The 24,391-nt window shown below is 34.2% G+C and overlaps 1 protein-coding gene across 1 annotated transcript in view; it reads right to left on the bottom strand.

The window, feature by feature from the left end:
• The window catches only part of LOC143045979 (piwi-like protein 1), a 50,927-nt gene that overhangs the window by 6,039 nt on the left and 20,497 nt on the right, over window positions 1–24,391 (bottom strand). Inside the window, exons 5-16 of the mRNA XM_076218882.1 lie at window positions 23,839–24,135; window positions 20,668–20,863; window positions 19,403–19,521; window positions 18,826–18,906; window positions 18,332–18,445; window positions 16,798–16,989; window positions 14,994–15,072; window positions 13,918–14,016; window positions 11,365–11,505; window positions 10,380–10,682; window positions 9,723–9,818; window positions 8,521–8,637 (exon numbers count right to left, since the gene is read on the bottom strand). Coding sequence (XP_076074997.1) covers window positions 8,521–8,637; window positions 9,723–9,818; window positions 10,380–10,682; window positions 11,365–11,505; window positions 13,918–14,016; window positions 14,994–15,072; window positions 16,798–16,989; window positions 18,332–18,445; window positions 18,826–18,906; window positions 19,403–19,521; window positions 20,668–20,863; window positions 23,839–24,135 — 1,834 coding nt within the window. The remainder of the gene's footprint in view (window positions 1–8,520; window positions 8,638–9,722; window positions 9,819–10,379; window positions 10,683–11,364; window positions 11,506–13,917; window positions 14,017–14,993; window positions 15,073–16,797; window positions 16,990–18,331; window positions 18,446–18,825; window positions 18,907–19,402; window positions 19,522–20,667; window positions 20,864–23,838; window positions 24,136–24,391) is intronic.

Here is a 24,391-nt window from a genome sequence, read left to right as displayed (position 1 = left end):
AAATTTATGTTTTAATTTAAGGATGTTCAACAAGGTAACTGGGTTGCACACCTTGATCTTTATATATCTTCAGCAAAGGACACTCTCCAGCATTTAACCTAGAATATAATACTTGACTAAAATCTCTTTTTTGTTTATCCTGTATTGCTTAATATTTATTTTTTTATCATTGTCAGTTTCTCTCTCTTCTAGTTTTGTTTCCTGTAACGAGTCAACCTAATTTTCTGCAATGTTGACTCATTTGTAGATCTCGTCTTGTTGATCACTTTTGCCATTATAATCTTTTTTTTATTTACAGTAGTTTTGGCCAAAAATGCAAGAAACTGGTTGAAAAATCATCATTAAAGGGCAATAACTCACAAATAAAGTAACGGACAATTTCTGAAAACTTGACAAATTAGTTTGGTTGATCATTTTTTCTGTTAATAATTTTTCTATTTCTATATTTTTGGTAAAAAAAAATTGCAAAAATCATTCTCTGAAGGCCAATTATTCCAATAATAAGGAGTCAACTGATAATTTCAGCCATGTTGACAAATTTGTTGATCTAGTCCTGGTGATCCTTTTTGCCATAAAAGTTCTGTGACTTCATTGTATTCCAGTTTAGAAAAGAAAAACACAAAACATTTGAATAATGGAATACAGCCGATTGCATTGAGTGTGTAAGTAAAGGTAATATCTTTGGTTAGCTTGCTTGCTAGCTGACCAAAGATATCACCTTTCATGGATTTTTCTAGCATTCCACAGGGTCCGGTTTTCGGACCCATTCCCAACGGCAAAAACCCTACATTTTTCCCAATTTTGGGAGTAAAATTCCCAAATGATCACAAAATTCCTTTTCATCTTTATTATTCATGACAGAGATGTTTTTTTATTCAACCGCTAGCTTTATGCCAAAAATCGCCAACAAGTAATGTGTAAATCCAAGTTGAAACATATTGAATGACAAACAATTGACAAACAATGGCTGCCATAAATAAACAGGAAATGTGGTAAAATACTAAAACCAGATCAAATCCGGGAACGGACAAGTATATAACTCCAAGTTTGTCAATAAAATACAGTAAATAAACAAGAAGTAATTGTAACAGGATGCTGTTACGAAGTCTCCCAAACAAAGCTCCCATAACTCGCCATTCATATGGTCCCATGTTCATTTGCTTTGATTTTTTGTCCCATACAAGAATATATATGGCTTACGAGTAGGAATCTCCACCATTTACAAGTATTCAAACAGGAGGGGTTGGTAGTGACCCCCAGGGACTTTACCTACATTTCATTTGATTTGTTTTATTGTGCCCTACAAGATTGTTTAGGGGTGGGGATCTGGACCGTTTACAAGATAATAGCACATTCTCAAATTGAAGAGGTGGGGCGACCCCCAGGAACTTTTTTTAATTTCATTTGATTAGCTTTATTGTCCCATACAAGAATATATATGGTTTAGGGGTGGGGATGTTGACCGTTTACAAGTTTTCAATTAAGAGGGGGTGGGGTGACACCCCCCCCCCCCGACTTCCCTTTTATTTCATTTCATTTGTTTTATTGCCCCCTACAAGAATATATGTGGTTTAGGGGTGGGGATGTTGACGGTTTACAAGTTTTCAAACAAAAGGGGATGGGGTAACCCCCTAGGGACTTCCCTTTTATTTCATTTCATTTGTTTTTTTGTCCCCTACAAGAATATATATGGTTTAGGGGTGGGGATCTGGACCGTTTACAAGATAATAGCACATTCTCAAATTGAACAGGGTGGGGATGACCCCCGGGGACCTCACTTTAATTTCATTTGATTTGTTTTATCGTCCCATTCAAGAATATATATGGTTTAGGGGAGGGGATCTGGACCGTTTACAAGACAAAGGCATATTCTCAAATTGAAGGGGGTGGGGATGAACCCCCAGGGACTCCCCCTATATTTCATGTGATTTGTTTTATTGTCCTATAATCATTTCTGAAGACTACATGTATCTATCACTTACAGTTTTCAAGTTATATTCATTTGAAAATTTTAGAAAATAAAATCCCATAGGGTTCTATAGTAAACCCCTCCCTCCTTTCTACCCCCCGAAATACCCCTTAATAGACCCCAATGCACAAACGAAAGATTGATGGCTCACCTAGACATATTAGTTTACCATTTTATGAAATCCTAAGTCAATCTGACAAGCGGTTTTGGAGAAACGCTGCGGACAAGTTCATTTTTTAAAGTGGCGGAAGAGGAAGAGGAAGAGGAAGAGGAAGAAGAAGAATAATAAAAATAATAAGAACTGAGCAAAAACAATAAGTCTCCAAACTTTGTTTGGGAGACTTAAAAATGAAAAGATCTAAACATGTGACGGCTATCATAGCAACACTAAAATTGAAAACCAAAAGATATATAAAAAAGAAAATAGAAACAGGATATATTTTATACAGAACTCAAAATATTTTAGTTCACAAATTTTCATGTCAAAACAAAAAAAAATGTAACAATCCTTTAAGAAGTTAGAACTCATTATTTTGATACTCAAATAAACTTTAATGCCATGTTGTTATATTTAAAAACAAAGAAGGTGTAAGTAGTCCTTACTTTATTTTCACCAACAAAACAAAATTGTACATTTTTAAAGTAAAATGAGATTTTATTAAATAAATACTTACCATCATAAATTCTGAGTGCATCCATCTGCGCAAGTCTGACAGGCGGAAAAACCCCAAAATAAAAATATCATCCAATGAGAAGAGGGATGACCAGTGCCCGTATAACCATGCCTTTATATCATCCATTTAATTTTCCAACATAAGCATGAAGCCATAGGAAAAAAACAGGGGATGAAGGGGAGGTTGGGAGTAACCTTTAATTTATGATGGTAAGTATTTATTTAATAAAATCTCATTTTACTTTAAAAATGTACAATTTTATGTCAATAAATACGTTACCATCATAAATTCTGAGTGAAATATAGAATCTAACACAAAGCTGAATCCCCTGAACCAGAAGATGCAGGAGGAAAAACAACTCTTTGTGCGGAAACTAAAGGTCCTAAGGAGTACAAACTCTGAGCTTGAGTAGCTAAAGACTGCAGATAATGAGAAATGAAAGAATTTTCAGTTCTCCAGAAACCTGCAGATAAGACTTCCTCTAAAGAAGCATTATTAAACAGAGCCCAGGAGGTAGAAATAGCTCTAACATCATGGGTTTTAATATGCATACTATTCAGAAGTTCTTCATTAGAAAAACTGTAAGCTAATTGAATAGTTTTACAGATCCAAGATGAAATGGTTTTAACAGACAAATCTTGTTTTCCTTTGTTAATAGGAATAAATAACCTGGAATTTGAGGAGGTGCGGAGACTTTGAGTTCTCTGAAGATATAAAAGTAAGACTCGGATAGGACAAAGTACTTTAGAACTTGAATCAACAGGAAGGGCTGGAATCACTATCGGTTCTGAACCTCTACCAGGAATTTGATTTTTGGCTAAAAAAGCTGGATCCGTTAATAGGGTAACAGATGACTTATCCCTATTAAAACGAAGGCAGTAGTCAGCAGTGGAAAAAGCATGAATTTCACTTCTTCTTCTACCAGAAGCTAAGGCAAGAAGGAAACAACACTTATACGACAAAAACTTGATTTCAACCTTTTCCGCAGGTTCAAAAGGATGGTTTTTTAAAGCTGATAAAACAAGACTCAAATTCCAAGACGGGATTAAAACTCTCTGTCTAGGGCGTTCAAGAGTGAAATTCTTAACTAAAAGAGAAATGAATTCATCATTACCAAAGTCTGGACCTCCAGACAGTAGAATCGTCCTAGAAATAGCTGATCTATAGCCTTTAATAGTAGAGGGAGATAATCCTTTCTCTTCAAAAAGGTGGATCAGAAAGTCTGCTAGTTGTTGTACAGAAATTTGGAAAGGATCAATTTCCTTCCCACTACACCAACTACTGAAGATAGTCCACTTGGCATCATAGACGATGTTAGTGGAATCTCTGACTGCCCTGGAGAGATGTCTGGCTGCGCATTCAGAAAAACCTCTCTCCTTGAAGCTATCCCTGAGAGAAGCCACGCGAACAGATGTAGCTTCTCTGGATTGGGATGAAGTATCTTGCCCTTGAACTGGGACAAAAGATTGTGTCGTACTGGTAGAACCAGTGGACGAGCACAGGATAGATGAAGAAGATCTGGAAACCAGGCTTGTTTGGGCCAAGCTGGAGCAATAAGAATGATCAACCCTTGCTCTGCTGAGATCTTCCGAAGAACTTGTGACAGAAATCTGAACGGTGGGAAAGCATAAGCGAACATCCCGTCCCAAGGAACACTCATGCAGTCCACTGCGTAAGCTTTCGGATCTGGTACAGGAGACATGAACACTTGAATTTTGTAATTGAGGCTCGTTGCAAACAGGTCTACATGGGGAGACCCCCACTGAAGTGTTATTGCCTGAAATACTGATTGTAGAAGTTCCCACTCTGTATTGACTGGAGTAAGTGTTCTTGACAGAGCATCTGCTAACACATTGAGTTTCCCTGGGACATGACGAACTACAATCTGTAGATGAAGTTGATTGCAAAGAAGAAGGATTTCTCTTGCTAAAAGATACAGCTCGTAACAATGAGTTCCCCCTTGGTTTCGCAAATAAGCCACCACAGTGGTGTTGTCCGTTGCTAGAACCAGAGATTTGTTCTGCAGTAGGGACTGAAAATGAGACAGGGCAAGAAGCACTGCCTTCATTTCTAGTATGTTGATGTGTTCCTTCAAAAGATCTGGAGTCCACACTCCTGACACTGAAAGACCTTCCAGATAAGCTCCCCAACCGAGGTTGGAGGCATCTGTGAACAGAGTCTGATTTGGGACTGGAGAGGACAGAAGTTGGCCTCTCAAAACGTTTGCTTGAGAAGTCCACCAAACCAAATGAGGACACAATTCCTGATGAATGATTGGAACTGGAAACTCCCAATTCTGTGTAGCTGGGAGCCAATGTTGGTGTAGATAAAATTGAAGAGGTCGAATGTGAAGGCGACCAAGTGGAACAACATCGGCTAGAGAATTTAAGAGACCTAGCAGTTGTGAAAACTGGCGAGCAGTGACTGTTTTTTGAGATAGAAACAGATGAATTTTTGAACAAAGATTCTGAAACTTTTCCTGAGGAGGTCGAACTATGCACTGATGAGTAAGGTAATGTTCGCCTAGGAAAATAAAGTCCTGAGACGGAATGAGGTCCGACTTTTTCCAAGAAATGAGAAACCCCAGAGAGAGCAGCAATCTGATGACTACATCTGTATTGAGATAGAGTTTCTCGGGAGAAAGTTCCTTGATCAGTGAGTCGTCCAGGTAAGAATGAATCTGAATAGCCTGTGAATGAAGGTGAGCAATTGCTACCTGCATAAGTTTGGTGAAAGCTAGTGGTGCAGTTGACAGACCAAAAGGGAGAGCCCTGAACTGGTAAACCCTTTTGTTCCAAACAAACCGAAGGAATTTGCGGTATGAATGGCAAAATAGGCGTCCGTCAGGTCCAGGGATGTTGTCCACATACCTGGAAGAATAGAAGCTCTTATTGAACGATTGGTCTCCATTTTGAAATGGGGAATAATCATATAAGAGTTGAGGATAGACAAGTCGATGACCGGTCTCATTCCTCCGGTCTTCTTCGATACAAGGAAGAGACGAGAATAGAAACCTGGATCTATTGAAGATACAGGGACTTCCTCCACTGCCCTCTTTGTCAAAAGAGCCTCTACTTCTGTTGACAGAAGAAGAAATTTCTGTGGATCTTGAGTATTGGACAGTGGGATAGGAACAGATGAAAGAGGTGGTTGTTCTTTGAATTGAAGAGTCAATCCCCCTCGAATTACTGACAGAACCCAACAATCTGAGGTAATACTTATCCACTTTTTTAGAAAATGAGTTAACCTCCCCCCTACTGGTAATTGAGAAAGAGGAGTTTTGTAGTACATCTCTGGATTGGGTTCTGACAGTAACGTACGAGGGGGCAACTTCCTAGGAAGAGGGATTGGCCCTCTTGCCACCTCTCTTAAAACTGTTAGGTTTAGACCTAGGGATTGAAGATTTCTTAGGTTTATTACCTCCATCATTAGTGATTTTCCTCCTCTTCTCCTGAGAATTATAAGATGAGCCTCCAGCAGAGGAATAACTACCTCGCTTAGAATTATTTCCCGAAACAGATACATTTACCTTCACTGGGACTGGAGTTTGATTGAGATGTTTCTGTACCTCATCAAGTGGTAACCCAAATATCTTCTCATCCAAAGGAGACTTGATTAAAGCATCCTTAAGATTATCTGACACCTTTGCCTTCTCCAAAATTTCAGATCTTTTGGATAAGGTGCAGTTGGCGATGGAACCCATAATCAGCAATTGAGAGGCACCCAAAGCCTTGTCTACCTGTAATAGGAAAGGTTTGACCTCTGGTGGAAGAGAAGAGTCTTTAAGAACTGGGGCAACTGCTGATAAGAAATGTTCAGCAGTGCCTAGAACATGAGAAGCGTTTCTAAGAAGATTCTCTATTTTAGACCAAACAGACTGAGTAAGACGCAGTCCATCGGCGGGTTTAGAAGAAATAGTAGATGATAACACTTTGTCACATTTGGGTACTAGTTTGCCCAAAGTAGAGTCAAAAATTTCATAATCCTTAGAGCGGAACTGCTCAGAGAATGAGGCCAGACCGAAACCACTAACCTGGGAAAATTGGGACTCATTAGACACAATCCCATCATTAATGATCTGCAAAGAGTTGGACATATAATTAGACTGTGGAAAACTACTATGAGATTTATTATCATCTACAGGCAGACCACATGAAGCCTCAAAAGTGGAGGTTAGTTTCTTGGGTCTGGGAGGTGACTGAAAAGGCACCTTGTTGACATCTCTCATGATAGTATAAACAGAATCTCTGAGATCCTTCAAGGAGGAAGGGGCATCTTCAGTCTCTGGTTCTTTACCAGAATTGGTAGAAGACTGACCAATTACAGATGAAGATAAAGACACAGAAACAGAAGGTTGCGAAACAATCTGAGAAACCTGAACTGAGTTGTCATCTTCATCCGAAGTAAACCCTTCTTCTTGGCTGCCTGGGGCAACTGAAAAACGTTCCTCCTCATCACTGTCTTCCAGGTCACTTCCAATGTCATGATCTGGACGGAGTGAAATCACTGGAGAACTTGACTTATTGGCAATGTTCTCTAGTGTACACAGGCGATTGGAGAAGGAAGTCAATTCCGAAGAAATAGATTGACGAAAATCATCCAAAATACTCTTGAACCCATCTAAGGAGGGGCCAGAGTTAGCTACCTGATTAGACTGATGCCCAACAGAAGAGGTAGGCAGAGCAGCAGGTACAGATATACTACTACCCCTACTAGACACTGCTACAGGAGGAGCAGGAACTGATAGATTAGGAGTAGTACTCTGTGGAACAATAACTGGTGTTGGTCCACAATAAGGCCAGAAACCTGGAAAGGGCTGACTAGGAAAAACCTGATTAGGAAAACCTTGACCAGGAAACCCTTGACCATGAAAACCCTGACCAGAAAAGCCTGAATAAGGATAACCCTGAGACCAAGGAGGTCTAGACCACGACATGGCATTACTAGCCGAAGCCGGTAAAGTTAAGCCACAATAGGACGCTGGTGCTCTAGAACCAGGTAAGTTCAAACCCATAGAGATACCAGGGTAAGATGAAATGGACCCTGTGGTGTCAACTGGCCTAGAAAAAGTGTGTGTAACCGTAGCAGTGGTAGGGACACCTCCATCATAACCGACAGAACCTGCATGCAGGGTCTGTTGACCGGTCTTAGTAGTCACCGAAGTAAAAACGTCGGTTAGTTGACTACTAATAGGAGGGGTTCCCTGCCCTACCGCTGTTACGGTCACAGGAAAGGGTAATGAACCGTCTAAGAAAACATCATTACCTGTAATGGCCTCGTAAGGACTGGGAGCATTAAACTCCATAATTAAATAAGTATGAAGTTAAACACTTATAACAACAATATAATAACAAAAAATGTCAAATAAATAATGGTATGGGGATACCTACGATGTTCAATATAGAAAAAACAAAAAACTTCAGTCTTCTCTGTATGTTATGTACTAATACAAAAATACGTGTGTCTTGATGCGCAGGCGGAAATTAAATGGATGATATAAAGGCATGGTTATACGGGCACTGGTCATCCCTCTTCTCATTGGATGATATTTTTATTTTGGGGTTTTTCCGCCTGTCAGACTTGCGCAGATGGATGCACTCAGAATTTATGATGGTAACGTATTTATTGACATAAAATTTAATGAACAAAACACATTAAAACTAACATCTGGTATATTGGTTGTTTTTCCCAATTTCATTGAAAAGCGTGTTAAAAAATTCACAAAACTGGCCAGGGTCCCTTTTCCCAAAATACTCAGATAAACCCCTGCCTTTACCTTCACAATCAATGCAATTGACTGTAAAAGGCAAAATAACTCCTATTAAGGCATCAAATTCAGCCTATACAGTTTAACATCAGCTAAGTAACATAACCCACCATTGGTATACTTAAAGCCCACAACTCTCCACCCAATTTGACATTAATCTGTAATCCAACTTTCTGTGTAACACTTCTCAACTTCTTTTGGTCCTTGATTGTCTTGGCTATGATCACCTGCAATAAATCTTTCAACTTTTACTACCAACATCTTATACATTATAATCTATTGTGTAAAACAGAAATTTCCTAGATAAGATTCATGCTATTTAAACCAAAACTTATTTTTTCTTGTATGATTTTTAATTTTAGTTTCCTTTGAATATTTCACGAGTTTAGTATGACGTCCATTATCACTGAACTAGTGTTTATCGCTGCATTGTAGACCCATTGCTGGCCTTCGGCTGTTGTCTGCTCTTTGGTCAGGTTGTCGTCTCTTTGACACATTCCCCATTTCCATTCTCAATTTTATTGTAATGCTAATAATCTTGCTTTCATTTCAATGTTTGGATTTTAGTCATTTCAAGTTTAGAAAAGTTTGTTACAGTATACTTTTCAGACAAAGTTATGATTTCTTTGTAACTTAAACATGCAACAAAGACATTTGTGTGTTGAGAGAAAATCAACCTTTTCTGACAAACACATTTTTAAATTAATAGTCCAATGAGAAGACTTTTTATCGTTTACTTTTATAAAAATACAAATTTTTGATAAAGCACTAGTTATTGAAACTTGACTGACTTTTGATACATAGTAAGAAGATGAATACACTGATGAAACGTAAATGTTTTTAGAAAGGTCAATACTTGCCAATTTCAAAATACAATAGAAACATACATTATCTCTGAGCTGTCTTGTTCTTTTAATTAGTCAATGCACAAGGATGTTTATCCACAAGTCATATTATACCTTTTTTTGAAAATGTTCTTTACTTGTTCAATACACAATGCTCATTATAATAAATAAGGAATGTGTCCATGTGACACAGATGATGTCCCCCCTTGCAGATCATTTGAAGTTATAAACAGACATAACCGAAGAACGGTGAAGTGACACTACCCAAATTTGGACTTGATCTGAGTTTTGTGGAAATAAGCATTTGGTCAAGGCAAAAATAAGCTAGAGAACGGAAACCAACTTTGGGACATATGGACAGATGGACAAGGGTAAAACTTAACGGCCCTTTCCCAATGGCTGGGCATAGAAAGTTGAATAATACAATGTTAAACTATGGATTTTATCAAAATCATAAAAGAACAAACCTGAGAAGGTACTGGACATTCTACACAACATAGTTTCTTGACTGCTGAATATCTATCATCTCTGGATGTTGGGAAGATTATCACAACCATTTGAACCTGTAAATGGAAATCATAGTTTAATCATATGTAGTTAAATCATAAAAACAGTCACATTATTTCTCTGCATTTAAAAATGTGTGTCAGAAAACATTCAGATCAAGTGTGCTGTTGTCTGAAGTAATCTGTTGGTGAACAAGAATGTTTTTTGTGACATCATAATCATGTTTATTGGGAAATGATAAGATACTTATTTATAAATATTACAGCAATAAGTTAACAATTTAAAAGCAAAACTTTCAAAGCAGTCAAGCATATAATGTATGTCTTTACTAGCAATTGTTTCCAAACTGTTTTTTACAATACACCTTATGGCTATTCCCAGCTGACCTGAGAATCTGTCCCACTTGAACTCTTGACATCATTCAACAATAACTTTTCCGTTGTGGCTTCAGATATGTTATATCATGATGCCAAAATTTTATGGGAAACTGTGTGATGTCAGAAATGGCCGATAAATAGCTATAAGGTGTAAATGTACAGGTTGAGTTGCAAATATCTGGTTTGTCATGTATTCTGTCACAAATTATTATTCTTAGTTTAAATACAATTTAAACTTACTGTAGGATTTATATTATCTCTTAAAGATTTGATATACGTTTCTGTCCTGTCATCCCTGAGTTCATATCTTGTTGGGTTATTGCACTGTATTCCCATTTGAGGACAGCACTTTAACATCATACTGATGTATTCTTGTACTGCAGCTGAATCTCTTTTGGTGTATAACACAATCCAGTTTTTGAGATCAACAGCTGTGATTACAGTTTTTCTTGTTGCATCCCTACCCCAGTCAGCCTGAGGTCCTGCCATCACATGACCATCCCTGAATATAATCTTCTCTTCCTGCACTTGTCTGCCTTCAATCTGTTTCAAATAAATTAGATTTCATCATAACTTTTTCATTTTTTTTTTCCCTCAAGGGGACAAATTTGTAAATTAAAACATAGCATTTGAATTTTCTGTTTAACATACAGTTGGCAAGAAGACATGGGATCCCATTTAATAATGAATTTGACACATCTTTTATTTTAGTCATGAATTCTGTAAGCTTTGTGGACATAAATCAAATACAAATTCAGTTATGAGTTTTAACTAGACCTGACACTGAGATTATAAACTAACACGTGTGGTAAGCAGTCAACTAAAATACATCAGTCACTATTTCAACATAACGTTTAATTAATCGAGTAAGTTTATCTGCATACAGATTAATTACACAAATAAAACTATGTCAGTATACAAACTGGTTGAAAGGTTTAACATATATAAATATATATGTATGCTTATGTGCTAGTGTGTGAGTGTATGTATACATCAAGAGATGTGTCAAAAGGTTTTCTAGTTGATGTATTAATGAACTACACTGTAATGTAAAAATTCTCTTTTATATGAAGTTAGAATATTTTTCAAATGTTTGAATGAAAGTATTCAATTGTTGACAAGTGTAGCTAAATGTTTACACAGCCATTGATTTTTGTAATAATTTCAACTTGAGAAAATTATACTTGAGTTAATACTTCTACTGTTATGTTAGTCATATAATTACATCTATTGTATCATTGTCAAAACTAAGGCCCCAGTTTGCTAGTTCCTGACTTGCTTCAGGACTACTGTTAACACTATTTACAAACTTTCCCATTGTCAGTTTTCTCTGCGCTGGAGAAACTCTTGTATGTGTTGCTATATCCTGAAAAAAGAAAATATTTGAATTAAAAATTACTTGTCAATATGATATAGGTTACATTGAACATTATTCAATGATCAGTATGCAATGCTTTTTATGTTTTCTAGATTTTAACACATAAAAGAAACGTTTGAGGGTGAGTGACTGTAGCAAATGAGAAATAATCAATTCATTAACATGACACAAAATTTAAATACTGTAATTATGAGTTTCCAGGAAAACTTTTGAAATATTAAATAAACATGCAAACACAATTGAAATTTATCAGATACTAAAAGACTAATAGCTTAAAAGGAATGATATCTTAAGGGGACCCAATACAGTTTCAAGGGAGTTAATTCTTGGCAGGAGGTTGAGGAATGGTCAGACTTTCAGCTGATTCATGTGTGTAATTTTCAGTAATAAACTTTCCTTTCCTGTTACAATTGTAACATCACTGTGAGATGAAAAAAATCACAATTTTCACAGGTTGTGTCACGGAATAGAAGTTCCTTCATGATATAAATTCCAAATTGAAATAAATATTACAGTAAATGTTCCAAACGGAATAAATGGTATGGAATATTTGTTCCAACAGGAACAGATATTATGACATTGTTTATAACAAAGTTTCCATTGGAACTTCTGTTAGGTGGAACAAATATACGTTCACAGTTGAACCAAAGAAAAGGTTAAGAAAGACTAAGGTGCAGGATTTGAGACAGGAAAAACAGAAAAATTCACAGATGACAAGGAGTCTTGAAAAGGTTAAGAAAGATAACACTTTATTACACAACTCAAGAACTTTTTTGCAAACATGTGTGTGAATTATAATTGCATTTCTTGATTTTCAGTTTTTAAAGGCTAGTCTGTACTTCAGATCTTTTTTAAAATGTTAACTAATTACAAACAATTAATCTTCAAGGAATCTTTATTCTCCTGTTTGCAAATGTAGTTGAATAAACTAAAGGTGATGATGATTACAAACACACAAAAAATGGGGAATGTGTCCCTTTGCATATAACATCAAAGTCAACATCCTAATTACCAATAGACCTTCTGTTTGCTGTTTTTGGAGTGAAATTTTCTGAAAATGTCAAGGAGTATTATACGACCAATAAACTTTTTTCTCTCGTTTTATGAAGGGGTGCGCACTATACACAAATGCACACTACACATACCAAAAGGTGGTAACTGGAACCACACATACTATTTTATTTGGCCTTAACATATAGGCGAAAAATATAATTCACATTTACAAGCTTTTAACAGTCCAAGGATAACATAAATTTATATTTTGGGATCTACAAAAGTACAAAAGTGAAATAATTTGACACATATTTCTTGGAAGGAAATATGCAGCACATGTTATTGCCAAACATGTATAAAACTATTATATGAGATATGTTGTTTACAAAGATATACAACATAGACAATAATGTAGTGGTACTAGCATGCACTAAATACATGAGGGTTGAAAAACGATAAAAAAAATATTGTAAAATGTGTCCATACCCAGACTAGCACATAAAATTTTATACGGACATAACTCAAGGTCAGTAAAAGTACTGCCACCCAAATTATAACTTAATCTCAGTATTGTGGTAATAAGAATTGCATAAAACTTTCATAATATTATTAGCCTGATGCAAACTACAGTTTGAGAACGGATACGAAAAAAATCAGCAATTTTTCAGTTTTTAAAACTGTAGGGCGGTAAAAGTGACGACACCCAAATTAAAACTTGATCTGTATTTTTTGGGAATAAGTTGCATAAAATTTCTTTGCAGCAAACTAATAGAGAACGGAAACTAATTTTGGGTACTTCTTACTGCCCCCTGCATTAAAATGACCCCAAAAAATTTGAAGTAAACTGAATGAGAATAAGAAAGTTTGATTACAAATACTACGATTAATAAGATGACACTTTGTCTCTGCTAGCACCCAGTGAGACATGTATCACTTACCTGTCTAATTTGTCTAGCTTTGTTGTCCTAAAGGATGACACAAACATAGATACAGTATGTGAGAATATTTGACTAAGATCAGGAGCAGTGCACAAAGGAACTAAGTGTAGGGAATTGTTACAAAAAAACCTTGTCTTTCAAATTTATCTCATGTGAGAAACATTATAAGACCAATTAAACAGTGTTTTTTCCGAAGTGATGATATTGTGAATTTTTTTTCAAATATAATTATTTGTTGTATGATAACCTGGACTTCCATTGTCCATGGTTCTGCACATCATGATTAAATCATCATTAAATTTGGATGAGAAAAACTTCAGGTAGTGCAAAAACGAAAATGGGAAAGACAGGCAGAAGGTCAAAGGTAACACTTAATGCCCCCCATTTCATTATGCAGGGGTCTAAAATTCACAATACAACTCCAAACTGTATCGGGTCTCCTTATAATAATATAAACTGCAAACATTACCTTCATCACTCTGAAATCTGATCGTAGTTCATCTGTTAAACCAGTCATGTAACATAACTCTGGAATTAAACAGATGTTCTCACATTGTTGTTCCATTCCCTGAAAAAAACACAAGTCTCCATTTATTTAGTCAACAAAGATTCATGCTGTAATATGAAAACATATTGTTATCCTTATTAAAACATCTTCACAGCCCTTTAATTGCATGAATCAAATCTCAAGAGGCCCAAAGATGTAAATATTTAAAGTCAAATGTTATCCTCTGTATGCAACAAAACTGCAATCTGCCTTGTATAGATTGCACTGGTGCCTTGTCAACATCCCTTTTTTGCCATGAGGATTCATGTAAACTTTTGGTAATTGTTCGAAAACATCTTCCGTTAATTTCAAATCATGTGTGACCATTTGCTTTCTTTTCAAAACAAAACTACTTAAGGTCAATGAAATCTGTCACAGTGAAGCTGACTTAAAACCTTATTTCTTAATATTTTATTTGAGAAAATATATAACATCTGGGGCAGAATAATATTTGCACATTACAAATAATGCATGAACTGTTTTTAGGTTTATTGGAAGTACATGCCTCAAAGGTGTAAAAATAAAGTAGTCAACCCATATGCAGCAAATAATACTATGTGAAAATGCTGCGATGTTCCAAAAGATATGATGAAAATTCTATTATATTTTTATATTCTTTTAACATCTTACTGAAAAGCAACTTGTGAAAAAAAGATGCTGCTGTAATGTGTCACAAAAAAGTGACAAATTATTAGAACATGCTTTACATATTGTGTACACACTTGGATTCAGCAAGCACACAATACAGTCAATGAACGTGATTTTAAGTCGTAAAAAGTTACTATTCTTGATGCAACTCACTGCCAATATAAAGTATAGAGAAATATTTGACATACATTACGAGCTGTAACTGCTCACAGACAAACCCATTTAAGTGTAAGCTGTGATGGAGGCTGACACCAGCAGTTCTAATGATCTCATAGAGAATGTATGTAATTGGATCATTTTTTTATGACAGGACTTTTATATCTACTCCAATATATAACACTAATACATACCTGAGGTGTTCTCTTCTTTTTCTGTCTGTGTAGGAGAAGTGGTTGTTGGTCATCTTGAATATTCTTATTGTAAGCTTTCCTGTAACATTATTATAACATTTTAAGAAGGCCACATCCACCTTCAGCTTAAAAACTTGTATTCAATTTTTTCGTCTTCAAAACTTTTTGATGTTTGGAATAAAATAACTTGTATTTGAATTTTCATCTATTAGATCTTGAAAAGTGAATAAAAAATGTTCTGATAATTAACTTGAGTTCTTTTCAACCTTTTACATAATCATGATGATGGTAGAGATATATTAATATTCATTTTGGTTTTCAGTTTTTCTTCCTTGAAATAAGCAGTTTTATAATGTGACTATTTTCTTTGATTTTTAATTCATATATAGTGTTCTCACCAGGATTTTTGGATAGCACTGTGGTAAGCGCATAATTTTCGACAATTCTCAGTAACTTTGTCGCAGCGCGCTGTTTGTTTGTAATTGATTTGTTATGTGTTTTTCTTATATTATGCTATTGATGTTTTCTCTTGTAATGATGTCCTCATCATGCTCATGGAAGTTAATACCCCTTTGTTTGTAAATGTTATGGTCTGGATATAGAAGAAGAGTCCTTTTTTCTCCATTGTTAATTCATATAATCCTCATATTATCTGTGTATAAAACCCAAGGAGGTCTTTTTCCATGATGAGTGTATACCAGACTGCCTATGTGAAGATTTCTTAGCACTAACAGGTGATGTTGCAGAACATTTATATAACTAACAATAAAGTCATTGTTAGCTTCTGTGTTTGGTTTTGTAACCCACTATAGCAGTGTACTGTTACCCTTACAATGTTTGACAGGAATTGACAATTTTTAGCATAATGATTTCTCATTTTTCTGACCTTAACGTTTTATAATATTCAAATGGCTTCATCCAAGTTGGACATCGAAAAAGTGAATTTCTCAAGTCGTATCAGCTTGGGACACAGGCACTTGTTTCTATCCATTGGAAGCCCAACTATCAACGTATATTTACAATATGGGGCTTCCAATGGATAGAAACAAGTGCCTGTGGCTTGGGGTTAGTTTTCCTAATCATATCCTCTCAATTGTTTTCAAATGGTAAATTTCATTACTGTAGAATTGCTGACTAAACAATTATAAGTTCGATTAGGTGATAATTAATTCTTCAAAGACTTGATCATTTTCGGAGTTCGTATGGATAGTAAACCCGGCAAATTGTAACAAACCCCTGTGTTTGATTATTTTTAAAATCATCGTTTGTTCAGAGGTCGTAAAACAAGTCTGTGAGTGTCGTCGGGAAATGCGGTTGATTTATTTCAGCTCCTTTCATTCATATATGCCTCTATATATTCTTTTTATTTAAAAAATAGATGTCAATGTTGAAATCTTTGTTTATTTTGACTTCCAAAGTCGCCATTTTGTAAAATTTATTAGACTGGTCCCGTGAAGTTACTTAATACAACGGAAATAATTTATTCAGAAATAGTAAACCAGTCGATCACGTGATCCGAAGTGAAAAATAAGCGGGAAATTTGAAAAAAATTACGAAAAAAATATAGCGACGCGCTTGCGTTGGATAGCGCTGCGGTCAGTGCAATAGAACAGCGGGAAATTGTGATAGCACTGAAAAGTGCAGCAGTAAAACGGCCTGGGGAGAACACTGATATATATATATTTTTCTTCTCAGTTTCCATAAGGACAACCAATTGCTATTTTTTTTTTAAAAGAAAAAAAAATGAACCAAAAACTCTAACATCATTCACAAAGTAAACTTCTTCCTGTTAAACAACACTTACTTGTAATACTCTTGGAAAGTAATAGACTCTCCTGTATTTTTACAGGGGAACGAATGAGCAGGACTTTTATCCCAGATGATATCATCTATGCGGTATGTCTTGTTGTTATATCTAGTGAGTACCACAGTCCCTACAAGTTTTTTTACACATTCATCTTGAAAGCCACTTGAATTTCTCTGTACAATCTGCTGCCTGAAACAAACAAAACAGATTCATCATAAAGTAGTGAAATGAGAGGATTTAAAAATTTTAGCTTGAGGTGAAGCTTATATAGTAGACTAAGCTTACTATTAAGTAAATCGTGTAACTATTCCCTTATAAATAACTTTTTAAAGGATAAGGTTTATTGTGGGAACTTTCTTTGCAACTAAGATCGTATATTATGATGTCAACTTATTCAAAATATTTGCCAAATTTAGGTTTCTACCCCAATATAATGGTTAAATAAACATAATTTTGGTCAAGTAGGACATGGTGTCAAACGAATGCATATTTTAGTTAAACTTAATATTTTACATTCACAAAGCCGATTGAAAAACATTTTGGCTACATTATCATAGAGCACAAGTTTTTCCCAAAATACATGTTTGCCCGAGAATAGTAAAAAATAAAATATAATAATTATTGTTGTGTAACTTTTTTTAGGTCACAGCTAATATGCTCTTTATTAATATTAATTATTTGGAAGTAAATTAGTGAGATTCATGTAAATTTCATTTTTTTTTTTTGGTAAATCTCATTCTATGGCTGTATATCCAATTAAAAGGTATATTTTAAAACAAACTAACAAAATTTTAACAGTTCTATGTTTGATTTTATTTCCTTTTTGAAGAAAACATACAAATATATCAATGAAGAACTTCTTGTAACAAAGAAAAGTAGGATGTAATGTCTTGTACCAACCATCTTTTTTTCATAAAAAAAAAAAACAACCCAGATATGTATAAAAAATTCATTTTGAAATTTTCCAATATTATAACTAAAAGATGCATTATTATTTTATAGACTGATGTACTAACTATTAACTCTTAAAAACACTGATGGGGCTTATTTGGACTTATTACTCAATGTTGAACTATCACTTCTTATTTTGTAAAACCTATTTTGGCTAACAATACTATAGTTATCTAATAACACCCCATGTTAACATCAAACAAGAATGTGTCCATAGTACACAGATGCTCTATACACACTATCATTATCTATGTTCAGTGCACCATGAAATTGAGGACAAAACTCTAATTTGGATTAAATTTAGATAGATCATGTGTATTAAGTGTCAAGTTGATTGGAATTTAACTTCATCTAAGCTTACTTGACTAAAACTTTAACCTGAACCCGGACAGATGAATGAAAGATAGGACGCATGGACACAGAGATGGGAAAACATAATGCCCCTAGGTGGGGCATAAAAAGAATTTTGATAGTCTAATAAAAAATGGTTTACTTTTATAAATTGTGACTTGGATGGAGAGTTGTCTCATTGGCACTCATACTACATCTTCCTATATCTATTGGTAAAATGTAAACTTACATTAACTCAAGTACAGTTTGAGTTCTTAGAACTCTGTGGCTTGCATCAGCCAGCAACATCAATCCACCTTCATTTTCGCAAACTGAAGTTATGTACCCAGGCCAAACCTCCAATCTGAAATCAGTAGAAATGATATAATAATGAAACATACCTATGGTCATATAAACTTTAAAAAAACATCAAAATTGGAAAGTGTGTTGTTAGTTAGGTTTGTTCTGTTTATGTTCTGTTTATGCTAACAGAATATAAAAGTTTGCATAACATCAGAATACAAAGTACCCTTTATGATTTTAGTTTTATTCAAATTAAACCAAGAATTTGGATTCTAGTTTTCAGATAAACAACGTACAGAAATATATATGGATGTCAGCATTTCAAATAGTAGCATCCAAAATGACAAATAAATATTACATGATTTACTTTAATAGATAAAACTTATTTTCTGTTTCCTTAAGATCATGGTAATAGTTGATAATTTTATTCAGTTTACTCACTTGTGTTGGGGAACAGCTGATGGTGTCTTTGGGTTGTAAAAATAACGTCCAACTTGAACCATTTGCAATATATACATAATTCTAAAATAAAATTTCAAATAATTTAAACAAAATTAAATAAGAGCACTTTAAATGCACTATAAATATAAACATGTTTGGAAGACATGTTATTCAAGTTTCTTTTTTTCTCTATGAGGTACTCCAAAATAAATTGGGGAAAAAACAAACAAGAAGATCTAAGTAGTAGATAAAAAGAAATGTAATGTGTCTGTCTGATGTTAATCTAGTTGGAAACTTCAGATATCAATGCAGATATGAATTTAAATAAAAAAGTCAAAACTCACTTCTTGAGAAGAGCCTGTGCAAGATTAATAATGAAGTGACCTTGTAAACCATTTCTTTGAAAAAGTTCTCATGATCTAGATTTATTAGTGTTTTCATTTTCAATGTGTGACTGGTCAATTTAATAAAACAGTCATTTTAGCTTCACCCCACAGTAACTGATAAAATAACTTCTTTTATTCAAATATATCTATTATAGCATTTTCATTGCATCACCACATCTATGTTGACTTGCCTTCTAAAAATGATATTGTACACCATCAAACAAGATTCTGGAGGAACCACACGGGTGAGTCTGATGGTAAGGGTTATATCAACCCCATCAGTAATTCTTTTAGAAATTACAACAGTTTCCTGAAAAATATTCAAAAAATATCATTATAACATCTCAAATACAGTGCTCTAAAGGACACACATGATAACCGTTGGGAATTTGTAAGAAAATTTAATTGATTCATTTAAATAATCTGACAGCATGATTGGATTATAATTTGATTCAAAATATTTTTTAAAATTTATATGTGAAAGACATCAATATTTTTTTTAAATCATTAAAAAATAATTGGGGAATGGGTCCAGATGATGACCTCGCTAGCACATTACATTTTCAAAGGACATAACTCAGGAACTGTAAAAGTGACGCTAAGATCTAGTTATAAGCATTGTTTAAAAGTTTCCCAACAATAGGACCAGAAAAGACTAACAATTAGAGAATAACTAAACCAAGATTCCAAATATATAGAAAAATAATTTAATTTTGGATGTGATGAGTCTTCTGATTGACTGACTGTTTTTTTTTTTGTCTATCGTTTACGTTTAAACAATATTTTATTCAAATAAATTGAATTGGATTGGGCAACAGGCATAGCCTATGTATGCCCTCTCTTTTGTCTATCTGCTCATAGTCATAATTTTGTCATGTGACCATAACGTCATCAACATTTTTTCATGACTTACCCCAGCTCAAAATTGAAATCATAATAAAATTGTATAGAAAGACTAATATTTGTCTGTCTATTCGAAATAACATAAAATATGTGGTGCACACTTAAAATAACCTGCTACCAAAACCAATTGTTGTCAAAAATTATTTTACAATAACATTACACGTAAAAGCCTGTGACTTTCAGCAAGATAAATATCACTTTTCTCAAAGTGTATATGCTTTTTTGTTTTAAATAAAATTCAAAGAGAAAATGTACTAAAATAATACAAAAATGGAATAATTTTTGATATTTTAATTCTTGATTTAGTTTTTCTTTTTATTACATCTACCATGGACTCTTGAATGGCAAAAGTAGAAAAATAGAAGGAACAATATCTTTTCTACAATCTCAATTGTTTTGATGCAATGTCATGAAAAACGTCTTCACAACTCCTATGGAAGAGTGAAATTGTTGGTTTTTATTTCACTGCAAACTTGTGGTCATGTTATAATATAGCTAATTTATATTGAACTATAACTTAAAACTACATAAAAAAATCACTGACACCACCTACCTGATCTGGCAACCGGATTGGTAGATATAATATACTACCATCAAAGGCCTTTACTTGTCCAATCACATCCCTGTGTTCATTGAGCATTTTAAATCTCATATTCTTTGAATCAACCATTGGACGGTAATCTACATGATATTGATACACACCAGGATTGGCACACCTAATTCTTATATAATTTCCTGATAGGGCAACTCTAAAAATAAAAAAAAAAGATTTATTCTTTAAAAGGTTTATGACTTTATAAATGTAAAATATTATGTATAACAAGAATATGCATTCATTAGACACCATGTTCCACTCGACCACAATTTCAATGTTCATTGAACCAATATATGAGGGTAAAACCTAATTTTGAAAAATATTTTATATAAGTTGACATCATAATATATGATGTAATTTTCAAGTTAATGTGACAACAACATAATGGCAAACTAACCACTTTTACTTAAAAGTGTTCTCATTTCACAATGTAACATTTCAATGTGTAATGAACTGTTAAAAGAGAGGCAAATAAGAAGAATGTGCTAAGATCTGATATAAATTTGATATAATTACCATATCTTGTGAACATTATAAATCACAAGATAAAATTGTAATTAATTGCATTCATTTGCAAGAGAAACCAGGTGCTCCGCAGGGCGCAGCTTTATACGACCGCAGAGGTCGAACCCTGAACAGTTGGGGCAAGTATGGACAAAACATTCAAGCGTGATACAGCTCTGAATTTGGATTGTGATCAAATTTTTGACATTACATGGGTTTTTTTACACAAAACAAATGTCAAGATTTTACAAATCGATTAAAGATTTCTTCTTATTTAAATCTAAAATTAAGGAGGTAGACCTAGGTTAAGGGAAATAACTCTTAAAATCATCAGTACGTTTGTGTCAACCATTTTCAAAAATATATTCTAAGCTTCTAGGTTACATAGATTATTTTCAATCTGTTTCAGGTAAATGCTTAAAATACATTGATGAACTTGACTTTTACAAACGCTTAACTGATTTAAAGAGTTATCTCCCTGAACCAAGGTCTACCCCCTTAAATAGTTGACACAGCATAGGTTTCTGACACAGAATGAATGTGGTCTAATGAACTTAAAAGTTTTTTTTTGCCTTTGAGCAATTCACTATGCTGTTGAATATTAATCCTCTCAAAAAAATGTTTGAAGAAATTTTCTTTTTATTTATGAAATCTGAAATGAGAAAAATTTAACCCCCCCCCCCTTTTTTTCACATCCCTGTTTCCCTTTTTCCAAAACTGATATCAATTCAAATTTCTAATGGAGTTTGCAACAATAACTACTCTTTTAAATACATCATAAAATATTAAAATGTAAAATAAAGTGCTTGTTATCACTGATTGGTAAAGAGTGGTTGGTAGTAAAAGTGAATATACATTGTTTATTGTATAAAACAATAAAAAAAAACTTCATCAGCAACATTTTATATTGGCAAATTTCCAATGAAGTTATTTACATAAAGTTATTGGCAAATAAAAATAGAAAATGACATCATAGTCATGTCTGGCAAATTTCCAACATACATTATCTAAAACATTTTAGATAAGATAAGGAAAAAAAGCTTCATCAGCAACATTTTATATTGGCAAATTTCCAATGAAGTTATTTACATAAAGTTATTGGCAAATAAAAATAGAAAATGACATCAAAGTCATGTCTGGCAAATTTCCAACATATATTATCAACTACTATTCTATACAAAGAAAGATAACTCCAATTGAAAATTAATTGCTATTGCACAATATTGTGCAATTAGATATTTCTTGCTATTGTGCAATACTGTGCAATTGAAAATTTCTTGCTATTGCACAATACTTGATATGGAATCCTGATTTGGACCAACTTGAAAACTGGGCCCATAATCAAAAATCAAAGTACATATTTAGATAAAGCATATCAAATAAGCCCAAGAATTTAATTTTTGTTAAAATCAAACTTAGTTTAATTTGGACCCTTTGGACCTTAATGTAGACCAATTTGAAAACTGGACCAAAAATTAAGAATCTATATACACAGTTAGATTTGGCATATCAAAGAACCCATTTATTCAATTTTTGAATAAATCAAACAAAGTTTAATTTTGGACCCCCATTTGGACCAACTTGAAAACTAGGCCAATAATTAAAAATCTAAGTACATTTTTAAATTCAGCATATCAAAGAACCCCAAGGATTCAATTTTTGTTAAAATCAAACTAAGTTTAATTTTGGACCCTTTGGACCTTAATGTAGACCAATTTGAAAACGGGACCAAAAATTAAGAATCTACATACATAGTTAGATTCGGCATATCAAAGAACCCCAATTATTCAATTTTTGATGAAATCACACAAAGTTCAATTTTGGACCCTTTGGGCCCCTTATTCCTAAACTGTTAGGACCAAAACTCCCAAAATCAAACCCAACCTTCCTTTTATGGTCATAAACCTTGTGTTTAAATTTCATAGATTTCTATTTACTTATACTAAAGTTATGGTGCAAAAACCAAAAATAATGCTTAATAGGGCCCCTTTTTGGCCCCTTATTCATAAACTGTTGTGACCTCAACTCCAAAAATCAATCCCATCCTTCCTTTTGTGGTCATAAACCTTGTGCTAAAATTTCATTGATTTCTATTTACTTATACTAAAGTTATTGTGCGAAAACCAAGAATAATGCTTATTTGGGCCCTTTTTTGGCCCTTAATTCCTAAACTGTTGGAACCAAAACCCCCAAAATCAATCCCAACCTTCCTTTTGTGGTCATAAACCTTGTGTCAAACTTTCATAGATTTCTATTCACTAAAACTAAAGTTATAGTGCGAAAACCAAGAAAATGCTTATTTAGGCCCTTTTTGGCCCCTAATTCCTAAAATGTTGGGACCAAAACTCCCAAAATCAATACCAACCTTCCTTTTGTGGTCATAAACCTTGAGTTAAAATTTCATAGATTTCCATTCACTTTTACTAAAGTTAGAGTGCGAAAACTAAAAGTATTCGGACGCCGGACGACGACGACGACGACGACGACGACGCCGACGCCAACGTGATAGCAATATACGACGAAAAATTTTTCAAATTTTGCGGTCGTATAAAAATCAGAGTGTAACATCTTTTCTCTTCAAAACCAATCAAATATTTCAATTATGTTTGTGAAAAAATCACTAACGCTTTGCCATCTTTTCCAACATTGCTAACAGTGGGTCTTCTATCTTCTGTAGCCATCCTTGCAAACCTTCCTTCTAGCTGCTGAGTGGATGAATGACCAGGTGATGGTTGACCAGGGAATGGCTGACCAGCTGATCCTGGACCAGCTCTGGGAGGTGAAGGTTGTTGTCCTGCAGGAGGATGCTGTTTCTGAGGTGATGCTTGTGCCCCTGGACTTTGCCGAGTCTGCTGAGGGGATGCCTGTCCCACTGGGAGTTGCTGAGCTTGCTGAGGTAATGGCATTGAACGTCCTCTTCCCCTGAAATTAACATAGTATACTATAATGAATATTTCTTTCAGTGCAACTGTTAGAACCACATGAACAGTACCATATAAAATAATCAAAATATTTTTTTTATAACAAAAGTAATGCAGTTTTTCTAAAAAGTAGAACTAACATTTGTAATCCATAGCTGAATAAATCACAAAACATTTAAATAATAAATTGAAAAGTATACCTGAAGATTTACAAAAGGGCAAGATACCATGTTAGTTCAAATGGGCCATCTAAGTTT

Source organism: Mytilus galloprovincialis, chromosome 9, assembly GCF_965363235.1.
Source record: "Mytilus galloprovincialis chromosome 9, xbMytGall1.hap1.1, whole genome shotgun sequence".
Lineage (NCBI taxonomy): Eukaryota > Metazoa > Mollusca > Bivalvia > Mytilida > Mytilidae > Mytilus > Mytilus galloprovincialis.
The sequence above is the reverse complement of the archived record's forward strand: the minus strand, read 5'-3'. Positions and strand labels throughout refer to the sequence as shown.